The sequence below is a fragment of the Trichomycterus rosablanca genome, chromosome 5, assembly GCF_030014385.1.
Source record: "Trichomycterus rosablanca isolate fTriRos1 chromosome 5, fTriRos1.hap1, whole genome shotgun sequence".
Classification (NCBI taxonomy): domain Eukaryota; kingdom Metazoa; phylum Chordata; class Actinopteri; order Siluriformes; family Trichomycteridae; genus Trichomycterus; species Trichomycterus rosablanca.
The window spans coordinates 34,050,019-34,075,599 of NC_085992.1; the positions used below are offsets into that span (position 1 = coordinate 34,050,019).

At 41.5% G+C, this 25,581-nt stretch overlaps 1 protein-coding gene across 4 annotated transcripts in view; it reads left to right on the top strand.

Moving 5' to 3' along the window:
• slc4a11 (solute carrier family 4 member 11) overlaps positions 1-25,581 on the top strand; it is a 141,649-nt gene that overhangs the window by 87,354 nt on the left and 28,714 nt on the right. For all 4 annotated transcript variants that reach the window (XM_062995081.1, XM_062995082.1, XM_062995084.1 and 1 more), the window contains exons 5-8: positions 4,653-4,881; positions 13,270-13,351; positions 14,851-14,974; positions 21,269-21,478. In XM_062995081.1, the coding sequence (XP_062851151.1) occupies positions 4,653-4,881; positions 13,270-13,351; positions 14,851-14,974; positions 21,269-21,478 (645 nt within the window). The remainder of the gene's footprint in view (positions 1-4,652; positions 4,882-13,269; positions 13,352-14,850; positions 14,975-21,268; positions 21,479-25,581) is intronic.

A 25,581-nucleotide genomic window follows, 5' to 3' on the forward strand; every position in this document is an offset into this window, starting at 1 on the left:
CCGTCGGCGTCTGAATGAAAAGGGACTCTATGGTAGGATACCCAGGAAGACCCCACTTCTGACCCAGAGACATAAAAAAGCCAGGCTGGAGTTTGCCTAAACTTACCTGAGAAAGCCAAAAACGTTTTGAAGAATGTTCTCTGGTCAGATGAGACAAAAGTAGAGCTTTTTGGGAAAAGGCATCAACATAGAGTTTACAGGAAAAAAAACGAGGCCTTCAAAGAAAAGAACACGGTCCCTACAGTCAAACATGGCGGAGGTTCCCTGATGTTTTGGGGTTGCTTTGCTGCCTCTGGCACTGGACTGCTTGACCGTGTGCATGGCATTATGAAGTCTGAAGACTACCAACAAATTTTGCAGCATAATGTAGGGCCCAGTGTGAGAAAGCTGGGTCTCCCTCAGAGGTCATGGGTCTTCCAGCAGGACAATGACCCAAAACACACTTCAAAAAGCACTAGAAAATGGTTTGAGAGAAAGCACTGGAGACTTCTAAAGTGGCCAGCAATGAGTCCGGACCTGAATCCCATAGAACACCTGTGGAGAGATCTCAAAATGGCAGTTTGGAGAAGGCACCCTTCAAATCTCAGGGACCTGGAGCAGTTTGCCAAAGAAGAATGGTCTAAAATTCCAGCAGGGCATTGTAAGACACTCATTGATGGTTACCGGAAGCGGTTGTTCGCAGTTATTTTGTCTAAAGGTTGTGCTACCAAGTATTAGGCTGAGGGTGCCAATACTTTTGTCCGGCCCATTTTTGGAGTTTTGTGTAAAATGATAATTGATTTGACTTTTTTTTCATTCTCTTTTGTGTTTTTTCATTGCAAGCAAAATAAATGAAGATATTAATACCAAAGCATTTGTGATTGCAATCATTTTCTGGAAGAAATTGAGTATTATCTGACAGAATTGCAGGGGTGCCAATACTTTTGGCCAGCACTGTATTTATATGGGCCACACATACACTGATTAGCCATAACATTAAAACCACCTCCTTGTTTCTACACTCACTGCCCACAATTACTGAATGTAGTCCATCTATTTCTCTACATACCTTTTTAGCTTGCTTTTACCCTGTTCTTCAATGTTCAGGACCCCCACAGGACCACTACAGGGTAGGTATTATTTGGGTGGTGAATCATTCTCAGCACTGCAGTGACACTGGCATGGTGGTGGTGTGACAGTGTGTGTTGTGCTGGTATGAGTGGATAAGACACAGCAGCGCTGCTGGAGTTTTTAAATAACATGTCCACTCACTGTCCACTCTATTAGATACCCCCACCTAGTTGGTCCACCTTGTAGATGTAAAGTCAGAGATGATCGCTCATCTATTGCTGCTGTTTGAGTTGGTCATCTTCTAGACCTTCATCAGTGGTCACAGGACGCTGCCCACGGGGTGCTGTTGGCTGGATATATTTTTGGTTGGTGGACTATTCTCAGTCCAGCAGTGACAGTGAGGTGTTTAAAAACTCCAGCAGCATTGCTGTGTCTTATCCACTCATACCAGCACAACACACACTAACACACCACCACCATGTCATTGTCACTGCAGTGCTGAGAATGATCCACCACCCAAATAATACCTGCTCTGTAGTGGTCCTGGGAAAGTCCTGATCATTGAAGAACAGGGTGAAAGGGGGCTAACAAAGCATGCAGAGAAACAGATGGACTACAGTCAGTAATTGTAGAACTACAAAGTGCTTCTATATGGTAAGTGGAGCTGATAAAATGGACAGTGAGTGTAGAAACAAGGAGGTGGTTTTAATGTTATGGCTGTGTTTATGTTAATATATAAAATTGTTCCAGTTTGTAATAGTTTTCATATATAGTTTGCACAAATATGGGCTTATATTTTATATATGTAAAATGCATATATGTATTACATTTGCGTATGGGTATGTTTAAGGATTTACAATTTAAATCACCATTACGGTACTAAACACACCGAGATACACAAGAACTTGTAAAGTTTTACACATTCAGGACCGTAGCAGTCAAGATCAGCTTTGTGATATCTAGAAACAATACCCAACAAAAACAAGAGACAATTAAGTAGGCAATTAGGTGAGCAAATTAGGTAATTAGACTGCAAACAGAATAGCAATAGTACAAAAAACCTGCACATTTTTAAAACCAGGTTTTTAAATTTAAAACCTGCACATTTAGTTTAAAACTGTTTTCGTGAATGTTGATTAATAGTTAAATGATGTCGTGTTCACACATTGCCTGATGGAAACATCTATTCTTCCAGTAACAGCTTATCAAAAACATACAATTTACTGCCTTTATACAGAGATCAAATTAATATTGAGCAGTATTAGGATCAGCCTTGTAGTCCGGCCCTCCACAACAGTCCCAGTTTCTCATGTGGCCCCTTGCAAAATTTAATTGCCCATCCCTGAACTAGAGTTAAAAAGGTAACATTCAGGACACCTAACTGATTGGCTAGCCAATTAAAACTGAGATCTTGAACACATGATTTAGAATCTCAGCTGTGCTATTGACCTGCTTGGATGTCTGAGGACGGGAGCTTGACAGAGATGGCTGGCTGGTTAAGGCATCTGCGCTAGTAGTGGGTGATACATGGAACGCATAGCATGACTTTTTGTATGCTGTATGGAGGAGTAGTAGTTGGGAAAAAGAGAAAAAGGTTAGGAAATGCTAAAAAGGTAAAATTATTAAAACTACTTTTATAAAACCTCTGTGTTAAGCAAGCTAAGGAAATAAATGCACTTAGCTAAGCTACTGCTTCACAATAAATGTCTGCTATTACTGGCTGTCAGAAACATGCATGAATAAGATTTTTTTCTAGCCCTTTTAGAAAACCATGGAATACCACTATTAACACCGAAATGGCACAAACTATTTGTGCTCTTAAAAATGGCCCTGTGCAGCTATTTAAATGCTAATGGGGGAAGCAGTTGTTGTGACTTGTGTTTTCTCCTTGCTCCGGTAACTTACACAAATCTTGCAAATGAGTTCATATACCCGAGGTATTAAAAGTGGTATGTGATACTCAGCTGGCATGCTGTCACCATTTATTGTACTCATCAGTCAAATATACTAAATATAGAATGTAATCTGCCATGTTTAAAGATACAGTAGTATTAAAAAATAGTATATTTGTTTCTTGCAGACCTGTTTTTATAGGATCTTAAATTATTTTTCATATGTATGACAGAACTTAATAATAATATTTTCTATCAACTGGGTTATTCTGGTCAGGGTTCTTCGGGAAGCATTGGGCACAAGGCAAGGCTTCTATCTTCCCCCGTTCTGGATGCACAGCTGGTCGATAGCACCACTGCGATTCAAACCCAGAGCTCACTAAATAATAATAATTTACATTACATTTTCAGCATTCAGCAGACGCTTTTTATCCAATGTACTGAACCAGCGACTTTTTTGATTACTAGTCCAGTATCTTAACCACTAGGCGACACCTGCCACCCAATAATAATTGGGTGCATGGGTGCCACTTATCTGTTACACTAGCTCACAACTGCTGAGATTTGAGTTTGAATCTCAGCGATACTACTGGCCGGCCGAATGTCTACAAAGACATGATTGCCTACGTCTGATTTGGAGGGGTGACCGAAGCCCTGTAATGGACTGGCATTTGTGGGTGAAGGGCCTTGCTCAAGGGCCCAACAGTGGTGACCTGGCAGTAGTGCAGCTTAAACCAGCAACTTTTTGATTACTAGTCCAGTACCTCAACCACTAGGTGACACCTGCCACCCAGTAATAATTGGGTGCTTGGGTGCCACTTATCTATTACACTAGCTCACAACTGCTGAGATTCGAGTTTGAATCTCAGTGATACTATTGGCCGGCCGGATGTCTGCAAAGACATGATTGCCTATGTCTGATTTGGAGGGGTGACCGAAGCCTTCCTATGGACTGGCAATTGTGGGTGAAGGGCCTTGCTAGAGGGCCCAACAATGGTGACCTGGCAGTGGTGCAGCTTAAAACAGCGACTTTTTGATTACTAGTCCAGTACCTCAACCACTAGGCGACACCTGCCACCCAGTAATAATTGGGTGCATGGGTGCCACTTATCTGTTACACTAGCTCACAACTGCTAAGATTTGAGTTTGAATCTCAGCGATACTATTGGCTGGCCGGACGTCTACAAAGACATAATTGCCTATGTCTGATTTGGAGGGGTGACCGAAGCCCTGTAATGGACTGGCAATTGTGGGTGAAGGGCCTTGCTCAAGGGCCCAACAGTGGTGACCTGGCAGTGGTGCAGCTTAAACCAGCAACTTTTTGATTACTAGTCCAGTACCTCAACCACTAGGCGACACCTGCCACCCAGTAATAATTGGGTGCATGGGTGCCACTTATCTGTTACACTAGCTCACAACTGCTGATATTCGAGTTTGAATCTCAGCGATACTATTGGCCGGCCGGACGGCAAATACATGATTGCCTGTGTCTGATTTGGAGGGGTGATCGAACCGGACCTCCCACGACTCTGACCAGAATAAAGCAAGTGATTAAAAGGAAATTAAATACATAAATAATATATTTGGACCTGGGAATTTAACTCAGGTCCTTTTTGCTGTGATGCAACAGTAATAATAATAACAATAATAATAATAAAATGCACAGTTTACATGTGTGTTAATGTGATGTGTGTGTGTGTTTGGTACCAGTATGTAAAGCTAATGAACTTTGAGGAGGAAGTGAGGGCCCACAGAGATCTGGATGGCTTTCTGGAGAGGGCGAGTATTCTGCTGCATGAGGATGAGGCGTCGCTGGACGACGTGCTTAAAACAATGCTCCGCCACATCTCGCAGGATTCACACACGGCCGAACCCGGGTGCAACTTCGAGGAGATCATGAGCTCACTGTTCACTGATGCCGGCTCACAGGAGGTCAACGGTGAGTCTTTGTGACAGAGAGGAGGGAAGAGATATAGATTAAATGTGTTTAAAAATAAAGTATTTAAAAAGGTTAGCTGCCCGTGGCATTAGCACATGATGTTTTGGTGATTGACACACTAGGGATGCTGACACAGTCTCTTGACAGCTATCATTCACACTCTTCCTTTAAGTGACCAATAGCTTCCTCATTCTGTAGTCCTTTAATAAGCCCGACTTACCATTTGAAAGAAGAGCAGCACAAAAGAGAAGTGAAAACTGAGATGTAGCGACAAACAGGAAGAATTATGACGAGAAAAGCTCATTTAAAAGGCAAATAGGATGCGCGGCGGCATTTTGGCAGCAATGACGTCAACGGTTCGCTTCCATCAGCTTCCCACAAACCCAATCTGGAATGTGTCAGTGCGGGTTCAGGGGTCAACCTGACTTTGCACAACTGGAGACAGAGCAGTAAGGTGATAATAGTCCACTGGTGTTCGCGCATTTGCACATCATCACTAGCTGTAACTGTCAAAGCCTTCCAGAGGACACCAGCCTACATGCCAGGGCATGATTTCCAGCATTTTACCAGTCCCTATGTACTCTACTGCATTGAACTAATCTGTGAGCAAGCTTACCAAAGAAATACTCTCACAATGCATATAGGTAGAGAGAGAGAGAGAGAGAGAGAGATGTTTATTTAAAATGGTATGGGGTCTAAATGAGTAATTTCTTAAACAAGAATTTTTTACATGTAAAAGCAGTGGTCAGAATAACAGAAGACAATAACATCTGCAGCCCACAGTGGAAAAAGCAGATAGAAAAAGGATAGAGCAGAAATGAAATCTGATTGTCACAATATGATAATTTGCTAAACACGTGACTGCCAGTTAGAGAAACCAACATGTCAGTCATCTGCACCTCATGCTGGCCATAAATGGCAAGGCAGAAGGACATGATTTCATAACTAAGCTACACTACCAATCTTTACAGTATGTGTGCCTGTTACAGGCAAAGTTTATTTTCAAATGACATGATTGAAATGTATAAGCGTTCTCCTAACAGATCAGCTGCTTTACCAACAGCAATCTAAGAGAGCCACACTGCTTGGGTTTGATTTCCAGGCTGGGCTCACAAATACAGAAGGCGCATGGTGTAACACATATCAGTGCACCCTTAGTGCAGGTCCCAAGCCCAGATAAATAGAAGGGTTACATGCGTAAAACCTGTGCCAAATGAAATATGCGGACGGATGACCAGCTGTGGCGACCCCTAACGGGAGCAGTCTAAAGGAATAATTAATTTATTAACTCCAGTATTTTTGCTATGAATAAAAATTAAAGAGTGTTGCCGGGCGCCCAGGTGGCACAGCAGGACGTTCCGCCAGCACAGCAGCGCTGGGATTCTGATTTCCCCATCTCGAATCCTTAGCGGGCACAATTGGCAGTGCCTGCAGCAGTTAAAATTAGCCACTAGTCGGCCGCTCAGGTGGCGCAGCGGTAAAAACACACGCTGGAACCAGAGCCGGGATCTCTAACACACCGTATCAAATCTTTGCTCTGCCTGCCTGCATGTGACTAGGCCGAGCTGCCACATGTACAACGATTGGCCTGTTGTTCAGATATGGGCGGGACTAAGCCGGATGGGGTCTCTCTCTCTCATGACTGGTGCAATTACGTCCTCTGCTGGCTGATTGATGGCACCTGCACAGAGATGAGAAAAGAGTGCTCTCGGGGTGTGTCTCTCCGTACACAACGCTGAGCTGCGCTGCACTCGTCAAAGTGTAGGTGATAAGATGCATATGGCATGCTGCCAACGTGTCGGAGGGGGCGTGGGTTAGCTTCGTTCTCCTCAGTCAGAGCGGGGATCGGCATTGGTGGAGAGGAAGCATGACGCAATCGGGCAATTGGACGCGCTAAAAGGGAGAAAAAGGGGAGAAAATGCATAAACAAACAAAAAAAAATTTAGCCGCTAGTCTGCTGGGTGGGAAAAGACCAAACTAATAAGGGGGTGGAGTATTCAAAAAATATGTTGCTCATCTGGGTGCATGTTTTTAACTTTCGTTAATAATTTTTTTACTTCTGATAAATTTTTGTGTCCTATATTAATTTACCTAATTTCTTCTAGAAGGGGTTTTGAAGGAGAGTAAGAGTGCATGTTGTAATATTTAAAAGTAAGTCTCTTGGGCTGCATTTCCTGTTATTCTGAACACTTTGATTACTAGGATTTTATCAAGCATTTCACTCTCAATTTCTCTTCTATTCGTACATGGCATTTGTATCAAAAGAAAACTCCATTATAAATGAAAGCATCATAAATATTAAGAACACGGACGATTGGTCGTTTAACTTGTTCCAAAACCACATGGATGATTCTTTTTTTTTTTTCCTCTGTTGCTAGGATACACAGCTGACATGTGAGAGAGAATCTTATTAATGACAGGAGCCTGAGAGCATGCAAATGAGCTGATGTGTGATTGGGTTGAGCAATGCGAACATCATGAATATGAAAATGTTTAATATCTTGCGTGGTGAAGGGATGAATGAAACTTAATTGCTGCATGTGTGTTTATGTGTACTGCTCTCGTGTACACACACACACACACATATACATACACGCATGCACACAGGCTGCAGTAATTGGAATGAACTCGCAGTGGTGGCTCCATCAGCTCTTATTCAACGAAGACACGAGTGTAGTGACGAGTAAAGTGCAGGGGGACACAGGGCTCAGAATCTGGCTGACAGTCAGGTTGTAGTGATTGATACAGGGAGTGTATGTATTAATGAGTGTTATTTATAGGGACCTGCTAAATTCACGGACCTCGTTTTTCAAAATATCACAGATTTCCCAGATTTTTTATTTATTTATTTATTTCCCCCCTCCCCTTTTTCTCCCCCTTTAGCGCGTCCAATTGTCCAATTTGCATCACGCATCCTCTCTGCCTCTGCCGATCCCTGCCCTGACCGAGGAGATCGAAGCTAACCCACATCCCCTCCGACACATTAACAGCAAGCCGTACGCATCTGGCCACCCACACATTGACAAGTGTGGCGCCACCTAGCGTTGCGTGCGGAGAGACACACCCTAAGAGCACTCCTTCCTCATCTCCGTGTAGGCGCCTCTAATCAGCCAGCAGGGGTCGTAACTGCACCATACTGACAGAGAGAGACCCACTTCCGACCTTAGTCCTGCCCATCTGAACAACAGGCCAATCGATGTTCATATAGCCGCTCAACCTTGGCCGGTAAGGCAGAGCTGAGATTCGATACGATGTACTCGAGATCCAGCTCCGGCTGCAGCGTGTTTTTTCCACCGTGCCACCTGAGTGGCAGATTTCCCAGATTTTTAAAGAAAAGTGCCACAGTCATTAAATTATGCTAAAACATTAAATTATAGAATAAATTAAAGCATAGCGCCCAGGTGGCGCAGCGGGATATTCCGCTTGCACACCAGCACCGAGTTTCTGAACTCCACAGTTCGAAACTCGGTGTTGCCTCCGGTCGGCTGGGCACCATCTAGTGGGCATAATTGGCAGTGCCTGCAGCAGATACTAATTGGCCACCGTATCTGCAGGGTGGGGGCCAGACTATGTGTGGGTGGGTGGTTCTTCATATGCTGTGTGAGGACCCTGATTGGTGGAAGAGACGCCTGTGCAGAAAGCAGGGGCGAGAAGAGGAGGGCTGTACATGTGTCAGAAGAGGCGTGTACAGCGACGTGCTCTCCTCGGATGCAATCTGGTATCTCTGGTAGCAGCGGAAAACAAAATTGAGTGCACTAAATCGGGAGGAAAATGGGGAGAAAATGCATTAAAAAAAATAAAAGCTACATTACACAGCACAGACTACCATAACGGTTGAACATAAACCTATAACATCCAGCGATGGAATCAAATACGAAAATTCTCGTCCATGTCCACAGAATTGTTTGGGTGTTTTCCAAACTCAGTTACCCAAGTCGTGTTTTTAACTGCTTTACACTTCGACATCTTGGAAATTTTGACTAACCGAATGCTAACTGAATTGCCGTAGGACCGTCTCATAGTGCAAATTAACCAGTAAATGTGAGGCACTTGAACGCTAAGCAAATGAAAATGCTAAACAAATGGAAAACTGCTCATTTCAGGGTCTGTGTCACGATTTTCACTTATTCTTACTTTTATGTATTACAAGTGTGAATTTTGTGTGTGCAAGGATCTTTACTGCAAACTAAATCCTCATGTTTTGGCTTTATCATGTTTCTGCGCTTTAACCTTAACACTTTCCTCTTCTCTGTGACCTCTGAACCCTAAATGTGTCTGTGTCTGATTCTCTCACGCAGACAGGTCGCCCAATTTCCTTTTCTATGATAATGGTAAGGGCATGTGATCGGATGTGAGCTGCCTCCATCATCACTGTGAGATAATCCTTATTTCATCAGCGTTTCCACCTGTGTTCATGTCTCTGTGTGTTCATGTTGGATCTAACTGATAGGTGTAACTGGTCAGTGGGAGCATGCTGTTCCGTTTGCTTTTATTTGTTGAATGCATGTTTTATATTTATTTTTTATTACAGTCTGGGAAAATCAAAGCATATTGATTTCTCATGTCTTGTAGACACACATTTATATGGACACACGAGGATATGGTAGTACTGTATCTGTCTTAAATGTTATTTGGTTAGATAATACATGTTTAACTTCTATTAGTTGTGGTTGTTATAAAATAATCTGACATTTGTTTGTTATTTAAAAAATCACATTAATTAGAACATAATAACATGCATTGATACTTGGTTACTGAAATCCCACCTGTTTCCAATTGTGATTCAGTACTACATCACATACCTGATGTGTCAGAATTTCTTACGACACTATTAGTACATACAGTGCTGTGAGAAAGTATTTGTCCCCACCCTATATCTTCTACAAGTTCTGTACACTTTACAGGTTACACAGGTTATTTACACCGATCAGCCATAACATTAAAACCACCTTCTTGTTTCTACACTCACTGTCCATGTTATCAGCTCCACTTACCATATAGAAGCACGTTGTAGTTCTACAATTACTGATCTGCAATCTGTTTCTCTGCATGCTTTGTTAGCCCCCTTTCCTGCTGTTCTTCAATGGTCCGGACCCAGGACCACCACAGTGTAGGTATTATTTGGGTGGTGGGTCATTCTCAGCACTGCAGTGACAATGACATGGTGGTGGTGTGTTAGTGTGTGTTGTGCTGGTATGAGTGGATAAGACACAGCAGCGCTGATGGAGTTTTTAAACACCTCACTGTCACTGCTAGACTGAGAATAGTCCACCAACCAAAAATATCCAGCCAACAGTGCCCCATGGGCAGTGTCCTGTGACCACTGATGAAGGTCTAGAAGATGGCAGCAATATATGAGCGATCGTCTCCGACTTTACATCTACAAGGTGGACCAACTAGGTAGGAGTGTCTAATAGAGTGGACAGTGAGTGGACACGGTATTTAAAAACTCCAGCAACGCTGCTGTGTCTGATCCACTCATACCAGCACAACACACACTAACACACCACCACCATGTCAGTGTCACTGCAGTGCTGAGAATGATCCACCACCTAAATAATACCTACTGGTGGTGGTCCTGTGTGGAGGTCCTGACCATTGAAGAACAGGGTGACTGCAGACTAAAAAGGTATGTAAAGAAACGGATGGACTACAGTCAGTGATTGTAGAACTACAAAGTGCTTCTATATGGTAAGTGGAGCTGATAAAATGGAGTGTAGAAACGAGGGGGTTTTAATGTTATGGCTGATCAGTGTAAATCTTCTATTTTTTAATTTGTCACATTAAAATATTTTAGATCTTTTAACTAATTTCAACATAAACTAGAGACAATATGAGTAAACACAAAATGCAACTCTCCCATTTTTGCCAAGTGTATGCCATTACTATTTATTTGAAATGAGATATTTACATCAGATTTACACCTCTATAGAAATGGTTTCAACCAGTTTACAATTCCAAATAATCGTCATATTACCTAATCCTAATCTTTATTATTCAATTAATTAACAAGTGCTGTTTTACACAGGTTATTTATATCTTTATGTAGATCTTTCAACTAATTTCAACATAAACCAGAGATGTTGTTTGTTTGTTTATTAGGATTTTAATGTCATGTTTTACACTTTGGTTACATTCAAGACAGAAACGGTAGTTACTCATTACACAAGATTCATCAGTTCACAAGGTTATATTGAACACAGTCATTGACAATTTAGTATCTCCAATTCACCTCACTTGCATGTCTTTGGACTGTGGGAGGAAACCGGAGCACCCGGAGGAAACTCACGTGGTCACGGGGAGAACATGCAAACTCCACACAGAAAGGACCCAGACCGCCCCACCTGGTGATCGAACCAATATGAGTAAACACAAAATGCAGCTTTTAAATGACCAGTCCATTTGTTAAAGATAAAGATTTATTCAAAACCTGTATCATCCATGTGAAAAAAAAAACTAATAACTGGTTGTGCCGCCCTCAGCACTAACAACTGTAATCAAACACTTGTAATAACTTGCGATGAGTCTTTTACAACACTCAAAGAAATTTTAGCCCACTCTGTTTGTAGAATTGTTTTCCTTCTGTGACATTGGAAAGCTTTAGAGCATGAACTGACCTTTTAAGGTCTTGCCACAGCATCTAAATGGGATCCAAGTCAGGGCTTTGCCTCAGCCACTCCAAAACCTTAATTTTATTTCTTTTGAGCCCTTTAGAGCTGGACCTGCTTGTGTGATTCGGATCATTGTCCTGCCTCATAACTGCTCTTGAGCTTTAGGTCACAAACTGACAGGCAGAAATCGTCCTTCAGGATTTTCTGATTATGACAGGTCATCCAGGTCCTATGGAAGCAAAGTTTATTTATTTATTTAATTAGGATTTTAACATCATATTTAACACACTTACATTTTTGACAGGACAGGTAATTAATTACTGGTTCAAGTTTAATGTCAAACACAGGTTAACTGGACAATTTAGTATCTCCATTTCACCTCACTTGCATGTCTTTGGACTGTAAGAGGAAACCGGAGCTCCCAGAGGAAACCCACACAGACATGTGGAGAACATGCAAACTTCACACAGAAAGGACCCAGACCATGCCACCTGGGAATGGAACCCAGAACCATCTTTCTGTGAGGCGACAGTGCTACCCACCGAGCCACCGTGCCGCCCTCTGTGGAAGTAAAGCAGCTCCTAATCCCTGTATACTAAATTTAACGGGACCCATGTCTTCTAGGATACAAAAAGTCTTGGGGGTCATCTAGATGGTTGTGGCTAAGCAAGACAAGACTTTGTGTTCTTTTTGGTCAGCAGTGGTTTGCCCAGCACTGATCATCATATTTACACCTCTGTAGAAATGGTTTCAACCAGTTTACAATTGCAAATATTCATCATATTACCCAATCCTAATTTTTATCATTATATAATAAACATCAGTTGTTTTCAGAGGGTTATTTAAATAGCTTAAAAGAATCTTTTTGAGCAGTGTATTACGTTAATGTATTCGTGTATGTAAGTATAAACATGCCTGTGCAACGATTACCATTCTCTCCATGCCGCACCATCATTAAGGCATTCAGTCCGCCAACAGCATTATTATGCTTTATCATTCGTTGTCTTTCTCTGTCTATCAAATTTTCTTCTTTTCTTTTTTTCTCACTCATCTTTTTTGTCTCTCTTCCTCTTTCTCAATGGTACTGCGTGTGTTGTCATGGTGATACCATCAGTCCTGGATGTGAGTGTGTGATGTCTTATTGATGAGACAGTGTGACTGTGTGCCAGAGAAATCCATCCCGCTCACCAAACAGCGCACACACACACGCATGCGGGCACTCACACGCACAAGCGCCCTCACACAGTGCCTGCCAGTCATGCCGAACAGCACACGTCTGTCACCTTTGCCAGAGGACACACACACACACTCCTATAGCCCCTTCGCTTAGTATGCTAGACAGTGCATACCTTTGTAAGAAAGAGGACAGAGCATACACATGCGCTCGCACAGATTGATTAATCTGAATTAAACATTTGCTGCTGTCCTTGGAAAGGTCTTCATTGTCACTCACTTTGACTTTAATGGTGTGCGTCAATCTCTGATGCCATGCTGCTCCTAATTCGCTTTCGTTTTTTTAATGAAGTGGTCTGCACTGACCATTTTATCAGATGCAATCTAATAAATGACTAAGTGGCGATTAGAGGATTTTTGAAACCGCATGTGTCTTTGTTTTTGATTTGAAAATCCAGCTAAAATGAACTAAAATGAATTAAATCTAAGGAAACCCTTTCTTTATCTGATCCCCTTGCATGTTCCTAAGCCCTTCCACTAGTCACCTGTACCAATCAGTCAGCCCCCTCCCCTGGTTTAACCTCGACCCTCTTCCCCCATACAGTGCACTTGCTGTCAGAAACGCTGCAGTGTGTGACAGCTACGGCCACCGGCATCCAATACCAGCAGTCCTGGCTCTGCATCCTGTGAGTCTACACCTGTTACTATACTAAATACTTGAAAATGTAATGTGTACATAATCATTTAATTTACAATTGTAAAAATGTATATGAAGTGTGATTTTTATTGTGGTAAAAGATTTAGGGGGCATGTCATTTTAGTGTTGGGATATTTATCTTTTTGATTTCTGATTTAAAAAAAACAATGAAAAAAACCCCACATATTTATTTTCTGAAATATAATATATAATATAATAATCAGCTCAAGAAATATACACAAAGCAAATTAAACTGTTAATTTGGTTCCTAATACATTTTATAATGTGTTCACATGAGGTATAGCTTCATAATGCTTTGTTAGTAATGGACTCCACAAGACATTTAAAAGAAACCTGTGGTATCTGGTACAATGACACTACCATCACTAGGTCCTTCAACATCTGTACCTGACTCTATAGCCGCTATTGTTTTCTGGCATCAATATGTCTTGGATGTCCAACACCCCTTTCTTCAATTTGTGGTTTGTCCCTTCTCTGACCTCTGTTGGTGGGTACTCACCACCGTTGTCTGTGAGCATCCCAGGCTGTTTCGAAGACACTCTAACTCAGTCGTTTATCAAAGTCACTCAGGTCTTAATAGCTGCCCTTATCTGCCACATTCAACACAAGTACTTCAAATAACTATCATTTGCCCAACATTTAATAAATCCCTGACCCTCGCATGCAAGGTTAGAGAGTACAGAGCAGGGAATTTTAGATCATTCATCTTTGCAGAATCTCTCCAGAGTCCTTGGTCCTCTATTGTACACTCTTCACCTCAAAGGCTTTCTGTAGGGGTTAGATTGAGGGACTTTGACGGCCACGAAGAAGCTTAATTTTCATGTTCATCTGGACATATGTTTTGGATCATCGTCTGGCAGAGATGTTCTGGTATTTCATGATGCCATGTACTCTAACAAGGTTCCCAGGGTCTTTGGAGAACAAACAGCCCCAAAACATTACAGACCCACCAACATGTTTAACAGTGGGTGTCAGGTTCTGTCTACCTTTATAGCAAACCCACCTTGAGTGTTTGTTGCCAAAAAACGTTTTGTTTCATTTGACCATAGCAAACTCCAGACATTTACACTTGTGTTTAGATGACAGGATAGGCTTTTTTCTGACAAGTCTTTCAGATAAGTTGTTGGCACGGAGGTGGTGCTAATGGTAGTTTTGTAGGCTTTTTTACCATCTTCAGCACTGTGCATAGGGGCGAAACCAATTTGGGTTCTCGTCCAGGTAAGTGTGTCTCAGTTCCAGTTGTTTGGAATTTTGCACTAATATCATTTGTACTGTTCTTTCAGGCTTTTGGATGTTTTTGATGTTACAGTTTTGGTATTTTAGTAAAGAATATTGTTTCCACTACAAACCTTTAACCTTAATTAACATTTAGTTTTTTTTGGGGGGGGGGGGGAATCCTCGAAGTTTTACAATGAGATAGTATCCACGTACGCATCTCACTGTCTAATACTTTTTGGTTTTCACCAGCTGCAATGTGAAGAACCTGCAGAGGCGGCATGTGTGTATCTCTCGGCTGGACCGGCCTCAGAACTGGGGAGAGAACTGTGCTGAAGTTCGATATGTCATTCTTGTACTTGCACCTCTTAAAATGGTAATACAGTCAGACACAAACACATACACACACCCCAGACACACTGTGCCTCGGTTTATGGGGTATTTCCACTAACTTGTGTATTGCTGTGGGCAAACAGTACTACGCAATCAAGCAAAGACTGTTTTACCATACTAAATACTCAATTACTGAAAACTTATATGATGTCCCAGTTGATGGGGTTAAGGTCAGGACTCTGGGCCCTGTACAGGTGATTGGAGTTAATTTACATTAAACTTGTGAAAGAACTTCCCAGATTTTTGCCATAAAGTTTGTTTCATGTCTGCTAGCAATTAGTTTGGCTAATTCACACTACGCAATTTTGCCCTGATTTTCACTCGTCAACAGGTTGCGCTCAGACTCAAGAAAAATATCCAGCATGCTAAATATCTGGACCTGTCGGCGACTCAAAATCCTGTGGTGTGAAAAGTGTTGCGATCATGTTGTCATTGGCAGTGAGTGCAGTGTCAAACTACAGCCAATAAGAACGCAAGACACAAAGTGATGGGAAACCCGGGAGAGGGGTTGTAAATGTATGGGGCAGGGGCATAATATAGTTTCTATCAGAATACATCAGCACACACACAAGCTTTACACTATTTGTGACCTTATCGTTCAGACCAAACCCTAATAACAACATTGCAATAATATTTATTTATCTTCAACTCGCTCTGCAGAACAGACTGCAGAACAGATCCCTGCTGGCCGTGTAGCCAAATCCACTCCTTAAGCCAGATTCTTTACTTTTTCGTCCTTGCTTGTACTCAGTGCACGAACAACTTTGATCGCTTGCTTCTTGCTGACATGCATTTTTGGACACGGTATCCATAAGCCCCTTGTCACTTCTCATTGGTGTTTTCGTGACAAAGCTAGTTTGGGAGACCAGACAGACTCATCTGCTTTTTCTCCTGCTGATAGATTGTGTAGTGTGAACCTCTATCAGTAGTGTAGTGTGAAAACCACAACTGCTAATGCTCAGTTCACACTACACAACTTGTAATCTTGTAATCAGTATCTTTTAAGTCGTCGTGGTTTTCACACTACACAATCTATCACCATGAGGAATCTCAGACGAGTCTATCTGGTCTCCCAAACTACGTTTTGTCACGAAAACACACGCAAGAAGTGGCGATGGGTATAAAGATACCATGTCCAAAAATGCATGTCAGAATGAATCGAGCGATCCAAGTTGTTTGTCCGCTGATATGCAGTGTAAAATCAAAGAGGAATGAGGAAGATGTGGATTTGGCTACATTACCAGCAGGGATTGTTTGTTCTGTTCTGCAGAGAGAGTTGGAAGTCAAATATTTTATTTATTTGCAATGCAACGTTGGTATTATGGTTTGGCATGGACGATAAGGTCACAAATACTGTAAAGCTTGTGTGTATGCCAAACTATTCTAATAGAAACTACAGTGCCTATAGAAAGTCTTCATACCCCTTTGAAACAGTTACTTTTTAGTCTTACAGCCTGAAATCAAAACTCACAACAAAGAAATCTTTCTCCAGCTTTATTTCCATATTTTGCCTTACAACATTCAAGCAATGAGAAAAAATGAAACGGTTCTGAAAATTAATAAAAAATTGAAAAAGTAGAATAGCAGGGTTAGAAAAGTAATCAGTCCCCTGATGTCCCCACCTTTTGCTTTAATTACAGCCATGAGTCTGTTTGGATATGTCCCTACCAGCTTTGCGCATCTGGATTGGGGAATATTTGCCCATTCTTCCTTGCAGAATTGTTCGAGTTCAGTCAAATTTCGTGGGGACCGGCAATGCACTGCTCTCTTCAAGTCCATCCACAGATTTTCTATCGGATTTAGGTCAGGGCTCTGACTTGGCCACTGAAGGACATTTACCTTCCTATCCTTAAGCCACTGCTTTGTTTTTTTGCCAGTGTGTTTAGGGTCATTGTCGTGCTGGACGATGAATCTCCTATCTTCAGCTGTCTAGCAGAGGGCTGCATGTGTTCCTCAAGAATTTGGATGTACTTGGAAGAATCCATTTTCCCTTCAATCCTGACCAATTGCCCAGTTCCTGCTGAAGAGAAACACCCCCATAACATAATGTTGCCACCACCGTGCTTCACAGTAGGTATGGTGTATTGTTGGTGGTGTGCGGTGTTTGTTTTTTGCCAAACATACCGCTTGGAGTTCAGTCCAAAAAGTTCAATCTTGGTCTCATCTGACCATAAAACCTTTTGCCACATGTCATTAAAATCTTCCAAGTGTTTTTTGGCAAAGCGGCTTCTTTCTTGCCACCCTGCCATACAGGCCAGTTTTGTGTAAAGCGTGTGAGATTGTTGTCACATGCACAGGCCGACCAACCTCAGCCATACAGCCTTGTAGGTCCTTCAAAGTTGCCATTGGCCTCTTGGTAGCTTCCCTGATCAATGTCCTCCTGGCTCGGTCATCCAGTTTGGAGGGACGGCCCGATCTTGGCAAGGCGTTGGTGGTGCCATACACTTTCCACTTCTTGATAATGCTCTGAACAGTACTCAGAGGGATAGTTAAAGCTGCTGAAATCTTTTTGTATCCTTCTCCCAACTTCTGCCTTTCCACAACTCTATCACGGAGCTCTTTTGAAAGCACCTTTCCAACCAAGGTGTTACCATGCACTACTAGTAGTGGAGTTGTCAAGGAACAGCTGGTTTTATTCTGAAGTAAGCAAAACCAGTACAATTGATGTCAGGTGTGGGCCAATTAGCCTGGTGTGTGATCTGGAAGGTGATTGGTTGTACCTGAGCAAGTTTATAATGTTCACTCTAAGGGGCTGGTTACTTATCCAAACCAGGTATTTTACTAATTAAATTATAATAATTTATCAGATTTTTTTAAAGTGTAATTTTCACTTTGATGAAGAGGGTTATAATGTGTAAATACAGCTGGAAAAAATAGACATAATTTCTTTTAATTTTCAGGGTATAATGTGACAAAAGGCAAGGATTTCGATAGGGTATGAAGACTTTCTATAGGCACTGTATATTATGCCCCTGCCACACCCATTTTCACCCCCTCTTCCCGAATCAAGTTGTTAAACAGTTCACACATAGCAAACAAGAGCCGGTTTTCGAGCCCCGATTTGCCTTCAAAGCTGCCACATCTAGCGACAACCTGTCAGCACGCGAAATTCAGGGCAAAAATCGTGTAGTGTGAACTAGGCATTAAAAGACTCCCAATTACTAGAGATAAATTCGTGTGGTGTGAACTGTACAGCAATATGAAGACCTTGAAAGTCGTGTAGTGTCGTGTAATTAGGAGGTGTTCACATATTTTTGGCCACATACTGTAAATGCATGCCCTCACACTAACACTTACATTCGCTGACCTCTCAGACCTCCCGCTGTGTCTCCATAAAAGCTTTGAGAGCCCTGCATTTCTCAATCACAGTACTTCTCTCACTTTGCTCTCGGGGACTATACTCCAACCGTAAATCATTGTGTTAGCTTGTGTTTAGATCTAGTATTGTAATCACCTTAGCCTCTCTACCCTCTTACGTCCGCCACAAATGCCGTGCACTCTCCGGGTCATGTTTGGGTGCTCGATTAGTCATTTCAGTAAAAGCAATGTCGCTTGCTTTTACAGCGCCGTCTCTCTGCGCATTGAGCGTGTTTTATCCAAACAAACATTATACAACTTAAAACCTTAATGTACTCATCTGTATGTGTAATCCCGAGGAATTAAATTACACGTTTGTGCTGCTCGTACGCTGCCAAAGCCACTAAAATACTGACTCACTGGCGCAAAAACTGTTCAATTACAGGAATTATTTAAACACGGTGAACTGTGCTTGAATAATTAGTGAACTGGAGGTCGTTTCCCATGAGGAAAGGGCTAAGATTTGTCATGAACGCTGTCAGAATCCGGTGTCTGGCTATGTATCACGTCTACAGGAGGTCTTAACAAGTAGTTATGAAGGGGTTGAATAATTCTGAGACTGCAGTAGTCATTACAAGTGGTGTTTTGTGTTGAATTTAAAGAAACCACTTGTTTTATACACCCATCAGCCATATCATTAAAACCACCTCCTTGTTTCTACACTCACTATCCATTTTATCAGCTCCACTTACCATATAGAAGCACTTTGTAGTTCTACAATTACTGACTGTAGTCCATCTGTTTCTCTGCATGCTTTGTTTCTTGCTGTTCGTCAATGGTCAGGACTCTCCGAGGACCACTACAGAGCAGGTATTAGAGAATAGTCCACCAACCAAAAATATCCAGCCAACAGTGCCCCGTGGGCAGCGTCCTGTGACCACTGATGAAGCGATCGTCTCTGACTTTACATCTACAAGGTGGACCAACTAGGTAGAAGTGTCTAATAGAGTGGACAGTGAATGGACACGATATTTAAAAATTTCAGCAGCGCTGCTGTGTCTGATCCACTCATACCAGCACAACACACACTAACACACCACCACCATGTCAGTGTCACTGCAGTGCTGAGAATGATCCACCACCTAAATAATACCTACTCTGTGGTGGCTCTGTGGGGGTCCTGACCATTGAAGAACAGGGTGAAAGCAGGCTAAAACAGTATGTAGAGAAACATATAGACTACAGTCAGTAATTGTTGAACTACAAAGTGCTTCTATATGGTAAGTGGAGCTGATATAATGGACAGTGAGTGTAGAAACAAGGTGGTTTTAATGTTTTGGCTGATCAGTGTATATTTAATTGTTCTTGTTTTATCCATTTATTGCAAACAGCTGAAAGTTTGTAGGTTCTGCTATTAAACCTAATTTGATATAGGGGTTGATTGCAACTGTAATTGCACTGGCATATTTTGAGTTGTGCTTAATTAATTTAGTTATATAACAGGCAACTGATAATTCAGAAGGAGATGGAGTATGTAATTAGCATAATGAGTATTAACATCGGCAGCTTTTCATTCATGCTGAAAAATGTACAGTGTGTTCTATAACAAATTCATCTGCCTACTAGATACTGTTCTGCCCTTCGTTCATCTTCTCCTCTCCATTCATCCTCTCCTCTTATATTTATTTTCTCCTCTTCTATTTCTTTTATCTTTGCCCCTGTGTGTTTTTTTTTATTCTGCTTTTTCTTTCATATTTTTCTCTTTCCCTTTATTTATTCTTTTCTTTCTTTTATTTACATCTTTACGTGTTTTTACGTCTTTTTTTACATCTCTTCATCTAATCTTCCCTGTCATTTTTATTTCGCCTCATTTATCCTGTCCTTCACTTCTCCTATTTTTGTCTTTACTAATCTTTTAAAACTTTCCCTCATCTCTCATCTTTTTTTTTTTTTGATTATCATTTTATGCATTTTACACCCTTTTCTCCCAATTTAGCATTGCCAATCCGCTGCTGGGGACCCCGACTGCTTCCAAAGAGGGTGTATATTCACCAGACACGCACTCCCTCCGACGTATGCGCAGTCCACCAATCCCTTCTTCCATCATTTTTTTCCCCTTTTTCTCCCATTTTTAGCGCATCCAATTTCTGCCCGTCAATCATCCTCTCACTAATGCTGGTCCCTGCTCTTGATTGGGGAGGACGAGGCTGCTCCACGCCCCCTCCGACGCGTGCACAGCAATCGACCATCTTATCACCTACACTTGACGAGTGCAGTGCAGTACAGCGCTGTGTACAGAGAGCCACACCCTCTACCGCACTCCTTTCCCATCTCTGTGCAGGCGCCACCAACCAGCCTGCAGAGATCGCAATTGCACTAGTCTGAGAGAGAGTCCCCATCCGGCTTAATCCCGCCCCCTATCTGAACAACAGGCCAGTCGTTGTTCATGTGGCCGCTCAGCCTCAGCCAGCAGGCAGAGCCGAGATTCGATACGATGTATTCGAGATCTCAGCTCTGGTGAACAGCGTGTGTTTTTACCGCTGCGCCACCTGAGCGGCTCTTCTTCTTTAATCTTATTCACTAATACTTCGAAGGATTTGCATGTGAGGTCGTTTTCACTTATGGAGAGCCACGTCACGCTGTCTGCGCTCCTCCCCTTTCTGTACAGACGCCCTGGGTAACCAGGGTTCTTACACAGCGCTGATATCCCCACCTCTAGTCCAGTCTTTCCCACCCAGCAGACTGTTTTGTCTAAACCAGCCAATTGTGTCTGCTGCAGGCATTAGCCGATTATGACTGGTAGAGGGCGCCCAGCCGACCGGTAGCAGAGCCAAGATTCGAACCTTCATCTCTTATTCTCTCTTTTTTTATTCTTGCTCCCTGCTTTCTTTCTCCTCTCCTGCACTGTAATTCCTTTATAACATTGTCCCTCTGTTCCTTTATTTAACTTCCACTTTTCTCCTCTGCTCTCCCACCACAGAAAAGCACTAAGACGGCGATGGAGTTGGGCCGAACGTTCGCCAGCATGTTTTCAGACATCTCCTTCAGACAGAAGCTGCTAGAAAGTAAAACTCAGGAGGAGTTTAAGGAGGCGCTGGTGATACAGAGATACCACCTGACCGCCGCCAAGCGCAAAACCACCACCGTGGAGGAGGAGGAGACTGACCCACACAGCCACAAACCGCTCAAGGTGCGTAGGGATGGAAACATCTGACAGTTATTGGCATTTTTGCAGTCATCTGAATATTTGAGTGCTTATGTAAACAGCTTTGCTAGTTCGATCAGAGGAAGGCTTTTATCGGATTATGAGAATCAGGATATTCAGAGACAAAAGAGCTTCTGTCAGGCTGCGTCCCAAACCACATGGTACCTTAAAAAATAGTGGCCTATTGTAAATCAATCTGATGCCAGATTTTTATTTTACTATGTAGCAGGTCTGTGGTTTACTAAAAAAGTGAACCAAATCCTTGAAAAAAGCTAAACAACACCAGCTATTTTTTTATATTATAAGGATTTGAACGTCATGTTTTACACACTTAAGTTACATTCATGATGAGACAGGTAATTACTCGTTACACAAGATTCATCAGTTCAAGTTTTTTTAATGTCAAACACAGTCATGGGCAGGGGCGCTCAGGTTGCGCAGCGTTAATACATATACACTAGCATGCCAGAGCTGACATTTCGAACTCTTGGTTCGAAACTCAGCTCTGCCATCCGTCTGGGCTGGGCAGCTACATGAACAACGATTGGCTTGTTGTTCATACAGGGTGGGAAGCCAGATAGGTACTCTGTCATAACTGATGCAGTTACGACCTCTGCTGGCTGATCGATGGCGCCTGCACAGAAACAGGGAAAGAGTGTGTTGATCAGGTTGTACACAAAGCTGATCCGCATATGAACTCGCCTAGTGCAGGTGAAAAGATGCAGTCGGCTACTGCACATATGTCGGAGGGGGCGTGTGTTAGTTTCGTTCTCCTCAATCGGAGTGGGGATTGGCATCAGTGGAGAGGAAGCATAATGCAATCGGGCAATTGAATGTGCTAAAGTCGGGAGATAAAAGAAAATGTATAAACAAAATATTGAAAAACAAAAACATGGACAAATTTTGTATCTCCAATTCACCTCACTTGCATGTTTTTGGACTGTGGGAGGAAACCGGAGCTCCTGGAGAAAACCCACACAGACACGGGAATAACATGCAAACTTCACACAGATTCACACAGAAAGGACCCGGACCGCTCAACCTGGGAATCGAACCCAGGACCTTTTTGCTGTGAGGCGACAGTGCTACCCACTGAGCCACTGTGTCGCCCCCAGCAATGGAATTATCAGTGAAGTGAATTATTTTAATCTAATAAACAAAAAATATCAGTTTTGATTTTGTGACAGCAGCAGACATGCAGCCTGCCTTAAGACTTAAGGGTTCCCCATTATCAGATTACTAAGGTGCATGAAAACCCAGTTAAAAAATGGACAGAATCGGTTTGTTATACATTCATAAACTTTATTTTATTCCTGTTCTTGCATAATATCATATTTATTCAATTATAATTGCTTTACGATTTTTTTTCTCCTTCAGTTGTGCTGACACTTGACTTTCTGAGTGACTGGCTTGTGATTGTTTTTTGCAGAACATGCATCAGGCAGCGAGAATTTATCTTGCTTAGCTCATGCATACATACACACACACACACACACACACACACACACACATTAGACCACCATGGCAGAGGTTTCCTGCTCGTAAAAGCCCTGTCTTTGCTTCTCCGTAAACAGGCACACGGAGGGCTAAATAGTTCTGTTTTTGTTTTATATTTTCACACCATTACACATCTGAAGAATGGCAACCAGGTGGAGGATCATTATTTTGTGTGTGTGTCCTCGCGTGTATCAGTGTGTGTGTGGGTGTGCGCACAGACGGCTATTCATCACCGACAAACAGCCACAAGAAAGATCATTCGCCTTTCTCTTTTTTTCTTCCCTCTATTTCCCTCTCTCTTTCTTTCTAACACACACACAGGTTAACATACACACACTGCAGACACACACACACTGATATAATAATTAAAGGTGTATCGACTGTAACAAAGTCCTAACCTGTGTGGCCGCATTTAAGTGTTGCCCAAGACTGGAACTTCACACTGAGAGGCGTTCCTCTGCCAAGAGAAGTTTAATACAGGTCATGAATATAAGATAGACACAATGCCTTGCTGCCAAAAAACGACCAATTACAGCAGTTAAAGTACAATGAATGCTCTTCTGCTTTATATAATCTTTTTTTTATTGAGTTTCTAAAACAACTGAACTGTTATTTCTTTTTGCGTAAAAATTTGTGTATGAAAGTTTATTGGTTCTGACAGAATTTGAACACAGCATTTGAACACTGCATTTAAAAACAGAGTTTGAACACAGTGTTTGAACACAGCATTTGAAAACAGAATTTGAACACAGCATTTAAACACAGCATTTGAAAACAGAATTTGAACACCGCATTTGAAAACAGAATTTGAACACTGCATTTAAACACAGCATTTGAAAACAGAATTTGAACACAGCATTTGAACACAGAATTTAAACACATCATTTGAACAAAAATTTGAAATCAGCATTTGAACACAGAATTTGAACACAGCATTTAAAAACAGAGTTTGAACACAGTGTTTGAACACAGCATTTGAAAACAGAATTTGAACACAGCATTTAAACACAGCATTTGAAAACAGAATTTGAACACAGCATTTAAACACAGCATTTGAAAACAGCATTTGAACACAGCATTTAAAAACAGAATTTGAACACAGCTTTTGAACACAGCATTTGAAAACAGCATTTAAAAACAGCATTTGAACACAGCATTTAAACACAGCATTTGAAAACAGAATTTGAACACAGCATTTAAAAACAGAATTTGAACACAGCTTTTGAACACAGCATTTGAAAACAGCATTTAAAAACAGCAATTGAAAACAGAATTTGAACACAGCATTTAAAAACAGAATTTGAACACAGCTTTTGAACACAGCATTTGAAAACAGCATTTAAAAACAGAATTTGACACAGCATTTGAAAACAGAATTTGAACACAGCATTTAAACACAGAATTTGAACACAGCATTTAAAAACAGAATTTGAACACAGCTTTTGACACAGAATTTGAAAACAGAATTTGAACACAGCATTTAAAAACAGAATTTGAATACAGCTTTTGAACACAGCATTTAAAAACAGAATTTGAACACAGAATTTGAAAACAGCATTTGAACACAGCATTTGAAAACAGCATTTAAAAACAGAATTTGAACACAGAATTTGAAAACAGCATTTGAACACAGCATTTGAAAACAGCATTTAAAAACAGAATTTGACACAGCATTTGAAAACAGAATTTGAACACAGCATTTAAACACAGCATTTGAAAACAGAATTTGAACACAGCATTTAAAAACAGAATTTGAACACAGCTTTTGAACACAGCATTTGAAAACAGCATTTAAAAACAGAATTTGACACAGAATTTGAAAACAGAATTTGAACACAGCATTTAAAAACAGAATTTGAACACAGCTTTTGAACACAGCATTTAAAAACAGAATTTGAACACAGAATTTGAAAACAGCATTTGAACACAGCATTTGAAAACAGCATTTAAAAACAGAATTTGAACACAGAATTTGAAAACAGCATTTGAACACAGCATTTGAAAACAGCATTTTAACAAAGAACTTAAAAACAGAATTTGAACACAGCGTCTGAACACAGAATTTGAAAACAGAATTTGAACACAGAATTTGAACTCATCATTTGAAATCAGCATTTGAACACAGCATTTAAATAATAATACACATGTCCAGTCAAGCGTGTCTATCTCACAAGGCAGTCTGTATTAAAGAGCGATTTAATGAGGAACCTCTCTCTCTGTGTGTGTCTCTGATCAGAATACATCATTTCATTGGTTCACCGCCTCAAACTGTGTTTTCTTGGAGGATATAATCCCCCTCCTCTTCAATTTAAGTGTAATGTCCCGTAATGATTCATACTCTGTGTAATTAACATTAGCTTGCCTCTAATAACAAATTAACAAGGGTCCATTGCTTTCACCAGATTCTCAAGGGGGGGGTAGTCTGGGTTTCAGTAATTTTGTTTATTTGGTATCTTGCCCCTCACTTTCTGGTAGCTGACAAAATATGTTTTATAATTATTCATTTCTCTTAATTGACTGTTTATCTTTATCAGCATGGTGGGTCTGGTGGCACTTACAAATACACCTCAGACACACCAAATAGTTAACTG